At 35.4% G+C, this 14,171-nt stretch overlaps 1 protein-coding gene across 4 annotated transcripts in view; it reads right to left on the minus strand.

Annotated features, from left to right (window-relative positions):
- Positions 1 to 14,171, minus strand: part of NRG3 (neuregulin 3) — a 376,165-nt gene that overhangs the window by 225,684 nt on the left and 136,310 nt on the right. For all 4 annotated transcript variants that reach the window (XR_010432258.1, XM_064662521.1, XM_064662520.1 and 1 more), the window contains exon 2: positions 4,236 to 4,365. Coding sequence is in view for 3 of the 4 variants with exons in the window: in XM_064662521.1 (XP_064518591.1) it covers positions 4,236 to 4,365 (130 nt within the window). In the remaining variant the exon portion in view is untranslated. The remainder of the gene's footprint in view (positions 1 to 4,235; positions 4,366 to 14,171) is intronic.

A 14,171-nucleotide genomic window follows, 5' to 3' on the forward strand; every position in this document is an offset into this window, starting at 1 on the left:
GACAGATTTTAAACACAGTTGAGAAACGCTCATGTAACTCTTTGATGAACTAAACATAAAAATTGAAAATTTATGAATAAAAATGAGCAAGATCACCAAGCTTACTATTCACCAGAACAAGATGTATGCATTAAAAGCAGACTATCCTATGAAATCTGAAAAATCTGGGATTGTAACCACAACAGTGCACTTTGGATGCATATCTATAACCTGCTGTAATTTGGTCATCTGGAAATGACGCTTTGCTTACTGTGTATTTGTGAGTCTGTTCTTTCCCTCTCCATTGTTAAAAAACTTATTCAGGCTTTATACTGCTTGCTTCATGAAGAAGGAGGACAGGAGTACAGCATGAAAGGAGTATCTCACCCAATATACTCAAATCTATAAAGAGTACATCAGAGTTCACTGCCAATGCAAAGACCTCCTGTGCATACACAAGAGTCTTAATGGCTTCTTTGAGAGGACAAGTTTGAAAAGTGTAATCCTCTTCTCCCCTCAAAAGTTTTAGCCAATCATTCATCCAGTGTCTCCCAGTCCTAAATGGCTAACAAAAAGAAAATTTAGGGACTAAAAAGAAAAAGTAAAAAACATTCACACACACACACAAAACCAAAACCAACAAACCAAACACAAAAAACCCCAAACTAAATCCAAACAAACAAAAAGCACCAAACAAAAAAATACAAAGGCAAACTCAAAAAAATCCCAGAGTGACTTGAGACTGGGTCTTTGAAATAAACTTGTACAGAGAAAACCTAAACAGTTTTTTTTAAAGCCTGTATTATGTAATACCCAGTTAAATGCTGATGTATCAGTGTTGACTGTGTACTTGATTTGTCTTGTGCAAATTACAAATAAAGGCACTCTCACCATTCAGCTTAAATTCTCAAGGTGGCAACAGTGAAAAAATTTCAGCATATGGAGAAGCTAAATATGAAGTTCCCTTACTGTTGACCTACCCTATCCTTAAAACAAGCTCATATTAAATCATTCACAAAAATAAATACTGAAGTCACACCTTCGAAATAGCACAAACAACATCCAGTGTATCTTATCTGTTACCTAACCACGCAGGAGAGCTCTTGCCAGTTCACATCCCAGGCAATTTTGCACAAAGAGACAGTGAGTAAAATGTACAAGTTTGAATAAAAATCGAGTTAGAGAATTCGAAACTATAACCCCACTTTTACTTTTATTTTTCCCCCTCAAGTTGTCAATTAGGTTTAAAAAAAAAAACCAAAAAAACCCATGACTTCAGGACACCACCTCCGTAGGTGGATAAGAACGGAAGATGCACAATCAGGACTCCCTCCAGCCTCCTCATTTACTGTGTTCCCAGTGGTCTCCTGCAACAAGGCCTCCCCCTTGCCCTTTGCCAAGGGTGCATGTCAGCCCCACTCTCCACAGCTACAGGTTCAAAGTAGATAAGGCACATATCTCACAGAACAGAAACCAGTCACGGAGACAGTGCTCTACAGCATCCATTGCCAATGCCATCACTGACATCAACACATGTTCATCTCCTCCTGTTTTCAAACAATATCATGATGAATTCTGTAAACTCTGAAAGGTGCCTGAGCTGCAGTTTAGTCTCTTTGCGTTGACAGTATGGTTCAGGAGGATACAGAAGAGGTCTGGGATATAACTCCAGTATTTATTAATTCCTATCAAATCCCTCCTTTTTTTTTTCCCCTCTATCATTAGCATAGTTATCCTTAAACATGTACACACAACAAGAAGGACTGCACAACCCCCTAAGCATATCATCCTCTAACACTTTTTAAACCTGACAAAGTGGGATGAAAAGTTTTTTGCTCCATCAAGGTCTTCTATCTGCAGCTGTTCCACATGGCAAATTCCCATTTCAGTAAATTGGTGCTCTGTTCCCAGAACAGATGCAAAATCAAACTCACAATGAGAATATACAATGCAGCTTGATTCTGAGAACAACGTATCATTTTGTCTTCATAATTCTGCATTCAAATGATTCTTTTAATTGCCATGGGAATTCCATAACCCTAGTAAAATTTTTCATTTTTACTAGTTAGAGGACAAATACAGTGCATCAATATTGTATTTTTCTATATGTGTACATTCTAGCTGTTATTTCTGAGCACTGTTACAGGCTACAGATAGAAAAACACCTGCATCACACTCACTACTACAGTCCTGACAGACAGACATAGTCTGTTACCAAGGTAGAGATACAGCCTTTGTAGGTCAAATTTAAAGGTTTTTCTTCATTAATGACATACATACCAGTACTACAGTGATTCTAAACAAGCTGCTGCTTGTAGTGTTGAAGGTCCTTACAGCATTAAACAAAGCAATATAACTAATCACCTTTAAATTTTAAAATGCATCTTCTTTAGCCATATGAATTTTATTGCCTTATACGTCTTCTTATGTTGCACAGTTCAAAGCACCTACTGAAACAAGCAGATGTTTAATTCCCAGAGAATGTGCCAATGCCAGAAACCTGCACAAGCAATGCAAATCTGTCACACATGGAAGCAATAGATCCACAAATGATACTGGTACTTCCCTATGGAAGGATAACATAAGAGAAGGTGATGAAAAAACTTCACTCTGCTGTAAAGAACGAGAAGTCAACATTCTGGCTTGCTTAGTTAAGGGGAAAAGCTTGGATGGAAAAGCTTCTAACCATTAGTCAGACTGCACTATCAGAATCACAGTAAATAAACAAGAATTTGGCAAAGGCAGGCAATGGGAAAGATCCTGAAAGTCAAACAAACAATCAAACAAAAAAAGAAAGCAGCTCTCTTACGAAATACACTCCTGCAGATATTTAAGAAATGTAATCTATACAGTTTACAAAACCAATCTGTTTAGCTACTAAATTTACCAGCCTAATTAGAAATTCTCATATATATCCATTTTCTCTGCTGTTAATTTCAATCATTTTTGTCCAGTTTGAATATTCTGACAACTGAAAACACTGAAATATTTGAGTGATCTAATTCCCTTAACAGCTCATAAAAAGGACTGAAAACCATACCTGCTTTGAGAAAAAAAAACACCTGTGAAGTTTTATGACGGAAGTAGAAAGAGACATCAATTTTCCATAATAAACTACTTGTATTTAATTTAAGCATGCCATAAAAAAACATAAAATAAAGAAGGGAAATGAATGCTCACTGAAACATATTCAACTGAATGGGAAACATTACCAGCATATTATTAAAAATGGAAATCTCAGGAATATTCTTCTGATGATAAGCAGACTTTCACAAATCTTTAAATCCATAAATTTCCACTTTCAAACCAGGCACATATGATTTTGTGACTTCCTTCCTACTTTTAGTGGGATTTAGCAGCTCAAGGCCCAAATCCTTCAGGAAAGTTCCCTCTGAGTGTCTTAGATGCTTTTTATTATTTATGTTGAGAGTTTTCCATAGATTTAGACATTCGGTTTAGAATTCAGCATATGAGAGTCTTCAATTCACCTTCTGTATGCCATACATAATATCTTAGGAGTAAATCAAAACACCAAAAGTACAGGTTTTCAATTTGGATTACTGCTATTTAAAAGAATACTTGAATAGTTCAGATTTTTTTTACATTATCACCTTTAGGAAGATGTTACAGTATTCCTTCTGTATCTCGCTCCCTTTTATTGGCCACCACAGCTATAATAATTATATTGAGTGATGTGGTTTTCTTTTCTGATATTCTTTTTAATACATTCAAGATGTCCATACCTAACAACAGAAGTTCAGGAGTATAAACCCTAGAACAGCTATATGGCTATTACAGTCCATCTTCTTTTTCAGTAACTAAACTGAAGAACCCCTTATTCCTAACAACACTAGCCCTTCCTCTCTCTCAATGAATGGTGCCTGCAGCTATTGTCAAAGCTCTACGTACAGTACCCAAAATAAAGGGATGCTTCTGGTATGCAGAGGAACAAAAGACTTTTACATGTAAAAAAATGAAAATGAAACATTAATCCTTACATGTTTATATCATTAAAAAATACAATACTGAAGATTTTTCTTATCTATGAAAAAGTGAAAATGTTGCTTCTTTTATTTCTGTATTTCTATTTATAAATATTACAGACTACTAAAAACTCATCAACTGTGAAGGATGCAGCCAAACCGGGGAGGAATTCCATTGCTTCCTAACATTTTCCATCTGAACGCTGAATTTTTCCTAATGCTTTGTCCCTTGGACAGAAAACTCTTTTTGCAACTTCTTCCCAAATGACTTACCGGCAGTGTTTATGTGATCCTGTTAAGGTTTCAATCACAAAGCATTCCCCTTCATTGAGACAATATGCAAGATCCTTGTCCTTGCATGGCTTAAAGTGCTCAGATCGCTCAGTGGAATACGTTGTGGTATCTGTGGAGAAAACAAAAAAAGGAAAGAAATGCTGTGAGGCTAAATATTGGATATTCTTCGAGCATGTTACATAAATTTGATCAAATTGGTCTCGGTAACATCAACTGACAGACTAATCAACAGAAAGCAAAAGCACAAGGCATGCAAACCCCAGTGTGACTGCAATAATATTTACAGTCAGGTTTCTTAAAGGATTCACAAGAGGATGCTTATATTTATAAATATATGCAGAAAAACAAACTAGACTGCAACAAAGCCGGAGTATAATTTCAACCACTTCCAATTTCCAAAGTATCCCTTCTAAAATGTAAAGACACCTACTTAGTATCCTTTGATCAGATCAATATTTTCATATGAATACACTCAGATATGGTTTTAAATAAGATAGAAATTTTTTTCATGAAAAATGAGCCATAGTATTTAATAGAGCATCAATCTAAGAAACCCTCATAAAGCCCACCAATAAAATGAAAGGAAAAAAAAGAAAAAAAAGCCAAGTACTCAAAGTCAATGCTAATTTGATTCACCAGTCACAAAACCTGGCCTAAAACTTAACACAAGCAATGTACCAGAGATTGTGTGATTTCAGGTACATCATCTGTAGGTTTCTATAGGTCCATCCAAACACCCCCACACAGTTAAAAGGCTTGACTACAGGTTGAACTTTTGGCTGTACCTTTGGATATAGATAGAAAATTAGATTTGGAATAGGTTGACAGCATGTCTGGATGAGCTATCACTCTTGTCTTCTAATAAACCTCTTTAACCTTTCCAATCCATTTGGATTAATCAACAATAAAGTGAAATTTTCAGAGGAAGATGTCTGACTGACAGATATTTTAATTTTTCTTCACTAAGACAAGGTTTTTTTCTAATGAAGAGTGATTTTTCAGAGTAGATGGTGATTTCCACAGAGCCACGGTTCAATCTTCATATTCAGTCTTAATTGAAAAAGTTTAAATTCCTGATCACTTTGCGAGATCTAATATATACTGAAATAGCAAAAGAACATTTCCTTGTATACCATACAGACTACCACAGAATATTTTGCTGTCTTCTGTCAAAGGAATGAAGCAATGCCCAATGGACAGAGAACCTTGCAAACTCAGAATTATACAAGCACACTAACTTGCTTTTTGCTCATAACTCAATAAGAAGGCAATATCCACCGAGGTAACACCAAAGTTGAAAACCAAAACACTGAACCACAAGACACCTGTAACTATGGTTCTGCAAGAAAAATTCAGATAACTCCAAAAATATTTCAAAGTAACTTTTTTTGTTCTTAGTGTATTTTAAATAAAACAGTGCTACAATTTTTTCTTGTGTCCAGACTAAGTGTCAGAAGATTAATATAATACATTTGCAAAGAATAAGAAAATCTCCACCCTGATCTTCGTATACAATACCTTTTTTTTTTTTTTCCCCTCTCCAGAGAGAAAATACTGTAGTTCAAAGTTTTCAGGGGAGAGAAAAAAAAATCCTGGAAATAAACTCCTTTCAAACGTTTTCACAAATTCCAAATGAAAGGCCATGCCATTTTCCCCCATGACAGCACTTACAAAAAGTTGCAGACTAAACAGAAACTACTGTTTCTAATTATTGCAAGCAAACCCTGAACTGAAATGTATCAAGTTGAATTTTGGAGACTATACTAGATATTTGTAAATGCAAACAGTTACCAGCATCTCACTGTTAATGCTTCAAGAATGATCAGGTTTTATGTAACAAAAATATCTTGACACAGAGAAAAGGTAGCCCAGTTACTTTTTAAGGTCAGTTTTACACAGGAGCACTTAAATGACCATTTAAAACTTGATTAGGGAAAAAAAAATCAATATAAACTTGACTAATCAGTTATATTTCTTTCCATTTTAAATAAGGAAAACCGAGGATGTTATTTGAAAGTACTTGTGATAATTACAAAGGGTAACTAAAACTGTTTCATGAGCAAAAACTCAGCTTGATCCAGCTTTAAAGAACAGAACACTTGTATTTCTCAGCTTGCTCTGAAGAAACAACTGTGCAAATACCTTTCTGAAGGCAGCTACAGTACACAGACCAAAGTAATCTGAGGTGTCCCCAAAGGACAAGAGTGAAACAAGGGAGACAGGCAGTATCACAAAGCATGTCTTTGAGTTAGTGTTGTACTGAATTCTCAGAGCACAGTGTCTGAAGTGAAGGATATTCCTCTTCTCTCATAATTAAATACCTTGTCAAGGTCAGCATTTTAAAGTTTTAGATTAAATATATTCTTTAGAAGTTTTGTTCTGCTTTATTTTAATTACTTCTCTGTTCAATATTAATCAACCCTTCTGTTTTATTTATAAGCAGGCATAAGTTGTGACACTTCATTTTCTCCAGCTGGACATGATCTCAAGTTTTTCTTTTTTTGCTTTGGGTTCTGTCTCTCATCTTTCAAATTAAGCACAACCATTGTAGGTAATGATGCTGGTGGCTTCTTATGAAAGAATATAAGGACTGCACTCCTTATGTTGAAAAGTACATAAATTTTTTTAGGTTTCTTTTTGGTTTTGTTTTGAGCAGTTTTGGGGGGGGGGGTTTGTTTGTTTTGGGTTTTTTGGGTTTTTTTTTGGTTGGTTGGTTGGGTTTTTTTACAACAAATATAGTCTTTTTATAGGCCAATTTTCAGTTAAGTCTAACTATGCACAGCTGACCTGTACATAGGCCTCTGGTCTGCAGAGATCAGAGCTCCAGAGGTGATTCACAACATTCAGAAGCTGTGTTACTAATTGATATCCTAGATATACCTGTTCGGTACTTTCTGCTGGATATACTCACGTGTAGGATATGTGAGTTTTCTGAAAAGTTACAATACTGCTGTTATTTCATGTTGCATTCATGATAAACGAACTCTGTTACAGCTTCATTAAATAATGATAAAAACAAAGTCTAAAAACTTGTTCTAAATAGTATGGAAATAACAAAACAACAGAAAATATTACAGTTTCTCTGATTCTTTTTGTAATAAATAATAAATCTTATTGTCTCTTTTTTTTTTTTTTACTCTTAAACAAATACTGAATTGACTTTTCCATGGTGGAATAGTCCTTCACAGCTTCAGAAACACGGTAAATCAACATCATTCTATTGTGATGTTTTTAGTTTAGTTTTGGGGTTTTTTTAAGAATTGATAAAATCTAGGCATTCACAAATTTACTAGTACAGCTCCTTGATTTATTTTAGTCTTTGAACATGGATAACAGACTCAAATGTTTATAGGTAACAAAAGGGAACTTCTGTTAAGCGTGTCCTTGAATTCAGCATGTATAACGTAAGGTCTTTTTTCGTTTTGTTTCATGCAAAAGCAGCAGGGCCTATTGATTTCTGCCAGGATCTTTCCAATTAAATTGGAATAAAAAATTCTAGGCACTCTTGCTCTATTTTTTCTTGCCTTACTATAGCAGCAGAGGTTTATGCATGATTCCCATACCTCAGAAAAGGATATAGCATTGCCAGCTCTCAGATACTACTGTTTAATCAAATGAACAAGAATTCAGCTCACGTTTCAAGGGAAGGCTTCAAGATCTTTTATGTATAAACATGGAGTTGGTTTGAAAAAATGCAGTCTTTGGGAATGTTGCATAAAAATCAGCAGGAAGTTTAGTGATGCTATTTTACTTTTGTATAGCTCTAAAACTTGGTCTAAAAAAAGTGTTAGTGAATTTGTATTCTTGTCTCATTCATATATTTCATTATATTTCCACCAGCGCAGGATGGCTCTTTATAGCTAATTTATTGAATTATCTTCAAGGCATGATATGGTTACTAGAAATACTATCTGCTCCATCAAGGCTAGAAGTTTCATTGTTTCCAGTACTATGCTCTGATATTGATAAACCTGTAACTACTGAGGAAAAATGCAGGAAAAGAAAGAATGCAAGATTTAAAATATCCTGGGAAACAGTGGCATTCGTAGCAGCTGTTTCTGCACAGACTGCAGCAGCAGCCATTCCCATCCATCACATCTGTCCCACAGCATTCTGACTTTACAAACAGATTTTTCTGGTTACATCTCAAACAAAACACCTTTAAATGATACCTACACTACATGGCCCTCACTGGAAACATTTTTTCCAAACAGACAGCGTTATCTGCTGCGGGAAAAGTGAGGAAAAATGACCCAGGAGGTCAAGAGACAAAAAGACTACGCTTAACTTTTCTGAAGTCACTACTGAACAGGCATCCAAATTTTGTAACTACATAGGAACATTCATTTATTAACACCACCATGGTAAATACTTGCTGCATTGCCACAGAGAAATATGAAGATACCGTGTTTAGTTTAATGCCAGAGCTCGAACACTCAAAGACTTTTTAAAAATACTGCATATTTTGACTAGCATTGGGTATTACCAGCTTTACAGACTCAATATCAACACGCAAACTCGCTTTTCCTTTATCTTTTTATCCGTTTATAATGCATCATTTCTCAGAGAACCACTGCTTACTGAGGCATCAAAAAAGCGAGATGCTTATTTTAAAACCCCGATCCCATTTTTAAATGCACTGCAAATAAGTGAGCAAGTTACAAACAACTCAACTTCCTCTGACAATGCAAATGCAGTCACCAAAAAAAATACCTTCTCAAAAAACCTCAACATTTTTTATAATGTATTCTTTTATCACTACTGCATTCTATAAAGGCAACAGTAAAGGTCAGTTAATAGCACACAGGGAGCTAAGTTTTATGTTCAATGAAGACAGTGGCAAAATATTTATGATGACTCAGTATAACCAGGGTTCCCTGAAGTTCTTAATAGTCACTTGCTGCTCCTCTCCTGATATTTCAGAATTATGTGGTAGCCTTACTAGAAAGGGTCTTGTAAAAAAACAAAACTTCCACACAGAATAGTTTATATATTGCATATTTACTCACACTACAGTGAACCCTGAAAAACATAAAACCTAAAATGTTTATTTCTGTCCTCTTAGAAGTAAACAAAAGGAGGGTAGGGGGAGAAGATAACGAGTCCCAGCATGATATTCGTTAAGGGAGAAGGAGGGGAAAACTTAAAAGTTTACTTGCAAGTTTTTGTTATGAATCAGTCTTAGCTAATAGAAACTTTTTCTTAAGTTGTTGATATTTGTTAAGTGAACATTCCAGACATAGATATTTTTAATGGCAAAGCAGAGAACTTGCTTTGTCTGTGCTAATTGAACAGCAGATGGCCCTAGCCATGGAAGAGTGCTGGAATAATTAAATTTAAAAATTCTAGTAATAAATTATGAGAACTAAAAAAAATAAAACTTCAGGGTTTTAAAATAGTAACAGGCTTCTCTTTCTAAACTTACTTGAATTTTTGCATGCATTTATCTATGATTAAAACCAAAAGCTTAATAAAAAATATGAAAAATTTTATTGTATTTACAGTTTTGTATAAACTAGCAATAGAGTTCTGAATACAGATTATTCAAGAAGCTGCCCCTCAGCCATTTTATGCCAGAGAAAATTTTATTTAATCCAATAGCACTTTAAAGGCTTTGATTGCATTGTGATATAAAGCAAAATTGTGCTATAGATATGGGACTTGTTGGAGCTTTTCTATTATCCCTCAGATTCAAATGAACAAATCAGTATAATTTAGCAGCAAACTGATAAAGCAGCAGATGCAATAAAACAGCATCATTTACACTAGTTGTCTTCCCAGTCAGATTGTGGAGGTAGCTGAAATTATCATCATTGAGAGATGGCACAAATGGTTTTCCTTTGTATTTAATTTAGAGGATTATATAAGAAAGCTCATGTGGTATTAACCCAACCAGCCCATTGCTATGAAACATTTCTCTGTCAGTACAAACAAGCACACCCTTACACAGACTGCTTTCCTCCCCACATCACTGGGATGCAGAATCACATTCACAACTGCATAGAAACAACAGTTCAAGCTCCAGAAGAAGAAATTAAAAAGTCATCTCTCCAAAAAACAGCACATGCTCCCTTGTCAGCAACTCCTAAATTAATTCTTTAAGTGTGACCTTTTTCCAGAAACAAATGTTGTTCATATTTTCTAAGCGCTTTCACAGTTTGAATGAACAAGTATTAATACCTATCTTGAAAAACACATTAAAGGATTTTCAAGTTACTAGTGCATTATTAGCAAAATATCATGTGCTATTAGAGAACTTCTTGCTGGCTGCAAAATTCTTACATATAAAAGTATACCTTTGCTTTCATGACTTCAAAAAAATCAAACCAAGCAAAAACAATGTACGAAAATGTGCCCACCTAATGGTATCTCACAAGCGAAACTCAAAAGGAGGAAAGGAAATAATGCTGGCATCACTTTGAAAGGTATTATCTGATCCTATCTGTCAGAACTCAAATACTGAACCCTGAACAGCACTGAAATTCATCCGAATTGCACATCAGAGGCTGCATTCTCCTGTGCAGCTCCAACTGAAACCAGTGAAAGCTGAACAAATGGGAGATGACTCAGGAGAGAACCTCGTGGGGCACAAAAGGCCAGGGTCTTTCACAAGTTCAATACCTAGGAGCCAAAGAAACAGCAGTGACTAAAACTCTAAAAGGTTTTCGCATTCAAAGTGAAGAGTTACATTGAAAACTGAGTGGTGACAGTTCTGATGGGCACTCTAGGTGCAGAGTGCTTTTGCCAATCAGACATGTATTCAGTTGGGCTTCAGTAGGACTTATTAATTGATCTAAAAGAAATTAATGGCGGAATTCAGTGAAAAAGCAGCATCCTCACGATTGTGCCAGAAGTGGATCCATCACCCACATCAAGGTTTCTCTCTCGTCTGACCCCCAGCACTCCCATCTCAGCATGCTGACATCTCTGGAGACACCAAAAGCCCTCAAGATTGGATGGCACTATTGCACCAAAAGGGGCAGCCTTCTGAGGATGTGAAAATAGCTCTAGAAAATCGTCTCCAATAGATGGAGAAACTGAAATGCTGTTAAATGAAATGACTTTTCAGCACAAAAACAAAATAGTAAACTAATTAAAAGAAGAGTTGCAGAGGTGCTACCAAATTTTTTTTTTTTTTGAGGGGGGAGGAGAACAGGGACAGGACACACACCCAAAACCAGAACAATTCTGATAGATTAAAAGATGCTAGAAGAAAGCAAGTATAGCATATATCTGTGATGTCTGCAATCACCAGTGCTCTGAAATAAAAAAGAATCCACGTCACCAAAATCTAATGAATCAAATCAAGAAGGAATATAAGAAAACACAAGAAGTGCAATGACCTAAATAATTCAATATTGCTACAACATAAGTATAAAAGTGGTGTTACAATTTTTTTGCATGTAGTAAAAAAAAAAATAAAATCAATTCACAGTTCTCCTAATCTTTTTCTTTCTTAGATCACAGCTGTCTTCTTTCTCCTTCTGCCTGTGAAGCACCATGTGGAGGTGGGAGTTTAGATGCAAGGATCAGAGAAGAGTAATGATAGATACCCTATATCTTGAAGATAAATATTGCTGTTTAGTACATAGAGGGGTTTTAGCTTCCCCAGCTACTGCTAAAGAAAGAAATGCTAAAATTGATAATGAAAGCCTCATCACTAATGGTACCTGGCAAGTGTTGTCACTGAACATCAACACTTTTTCAATCAACAGATCTGTAAAAAATCTTTATCTGCATATCTTTATACACACTATGATATAGGAAAGTTCTGGAAACAGAGTATTGTGTGATTTCATAGATTTTTATAGGAAGCAGTAGCACAGGGAAAACCCAGGCCTATGGCTACACAGGGCAGGGAAACTGGTCACTGAGTGCTGACAAGACTGAGGTTACCTGGGCTCATCTATGTTCTGTGGTTTATAGTTCTTCTGGATGATTTACCACTTTCTTAAAGTTGTACAGAAATCGTCCAGCACTGTGTTTTCAACATTTAATAAATCATTTCTTACAGTCACTGTTAAATTACTGTAGGCTAAAAGACAGATACCTAATCAAATAAAATAATTATACTAGTTTTATGGGGAAACACTAAACAGTTTCATGTAAAAATACTAATTATTAAAAAGCTATGAGTAGGTTGGTTGATTGTCAGTGTGATGCTCTTTCTCCAAGGAGCTGAAATAGGTCAAGCAATGCATTGAATAGAAACAAAGGAAGTAAGAAATGCAATTTTAACTCTAAGCTTGTGCATATTTCCAAGGCATGTAATCTAAAATTTATTCACTACCGCATTTATAATTTTGACATCCTTGTTATGTGGACATGCAAAGTCAGACTATGAAACATCAACCTTACTCTCAACATTTTCTTTCATTAAAAAACCCATATATTCAACAACATATTTTTTTTTCTTAATTTCATTTCCTTACTTTGATTCTTTTAATTCAGTCTTCCAGAACAGAAAGGACACAGGCATGAGAAGGTAAAGTACCTTTGTTACAGCTCCCTCATCCTGTACAGCTCCGTTCTCCTGTATGGATTACCTTACAAGATTTTTCTTGTTCTCTTTCTCAGGTGAGAACACTTTTCCATCTGTTTCTGACATGCAATTGTAAGAAGTTCACATGCTGCAAATCCCCTTGACCTTACTACCAGCACACAACAACCTGCTCAGCTTCATTAGCCAGCATTTTCTAATGCAAGTAATTAGGTAAATCACATATAGCTTTTTAATTTAAATCCACATTGTTCCAACACAGCAAAGAGTCAGTGAACTGTGGTAAGAAAGAGCCAGGTAATGAGGTTCTCATGTGGGCTACTAAAATTTTGTTGACTTCCGTCAACAAAATCCAAGATAGGGCTAAGTTTGACTAGAGATGTCAAAGGTATATCTAATATCACATCTATACAAATATTCTGCAATATTTCACATAGTAATATAAACATTATCTTTTTCTATTTCATGAAACCTTGGCCTTTGATTCACATTCAAATCACATTTAGTTGCATCCCCCTCTAGTCTTCAATTTAAAACAACTCATGAGTTCAACATCTGTGATACAAATCTAAGTCATTGTTTAATAACTGAGACAGATTTTTCTTCTAAATTCTCTGCAACAGAAACTATTATGTTGGTACAAAATGACTTTAAAACACTTAAAACGTCTTGGCTTGGCTGCTTATTATTAACACATAGACAGCCTTAGTGCAATAACCCAACATACATACAGTCTTGCTTGCTGTGAACTACATCCACTGTGTTCTACAGTTCTAGTTTTATAAACTAGCCACCCCAAGTGAAGTATCATAGGTCTCATATGTTATTGACTCAATGTTTGATAATTAAGTTTCATGAGATGTAGTTAATACTTAAAATCTGCATTTCCCTTTGCAGTGCATTTAATTCATTAATTTTAATGTTATATTAAAAGTTAATTTATATTTTCTTCCTACAGTGCAGGTAGCTTAGAGCATGGCTGACTGGCAGGCAAGAGAAACATGCACACAGCTCTTTTATATAATGCTGCTGGGAAGATTATAAAGTATCAGAAACCTAATTAACATGAGAGTTAGCTACCAAAAGGAAATGGAACTTACTTGCCAACCATATTTAGTAATCTCTACAGTGGCTATATCCTGCTACAATCATCAAGAGAGGACATATAAATCAATCTTTCAACAGTGACAAACTAGTAAATGAATAAGTTATCATTGTCACCACGTCGATTTTAAGTCCCACTAAGTCCTTCTGAGACCACAGCACCAGAAGCACACAGAGCACTCAAATCTGAATGTCTGCATTTATTCAGTGGCTTATAAAAAAAATCTAACACCCTACCATCTACTCCTTTTCTAATCATTCCTTCCTCGTTGCATGCACAGAGCTGTATTACATATTGCAGACAAACGTCC

The sequence above is a fragment of the Pseudopipra pipra genome, chromosome 8, assembly GCF_036250125.1.
Source record: "Pseudopipra pipra isolate bDixPip1 chromosome 8, bDixPip1.hap1, whole genome shotgun sequence".
Classification (NCBI taxonomy): Eukaryota; Metazoa; Chordata; class Aves; order Passeriformes; family Pipridae; genus Pseudopipra; species Pseudopipra pipra.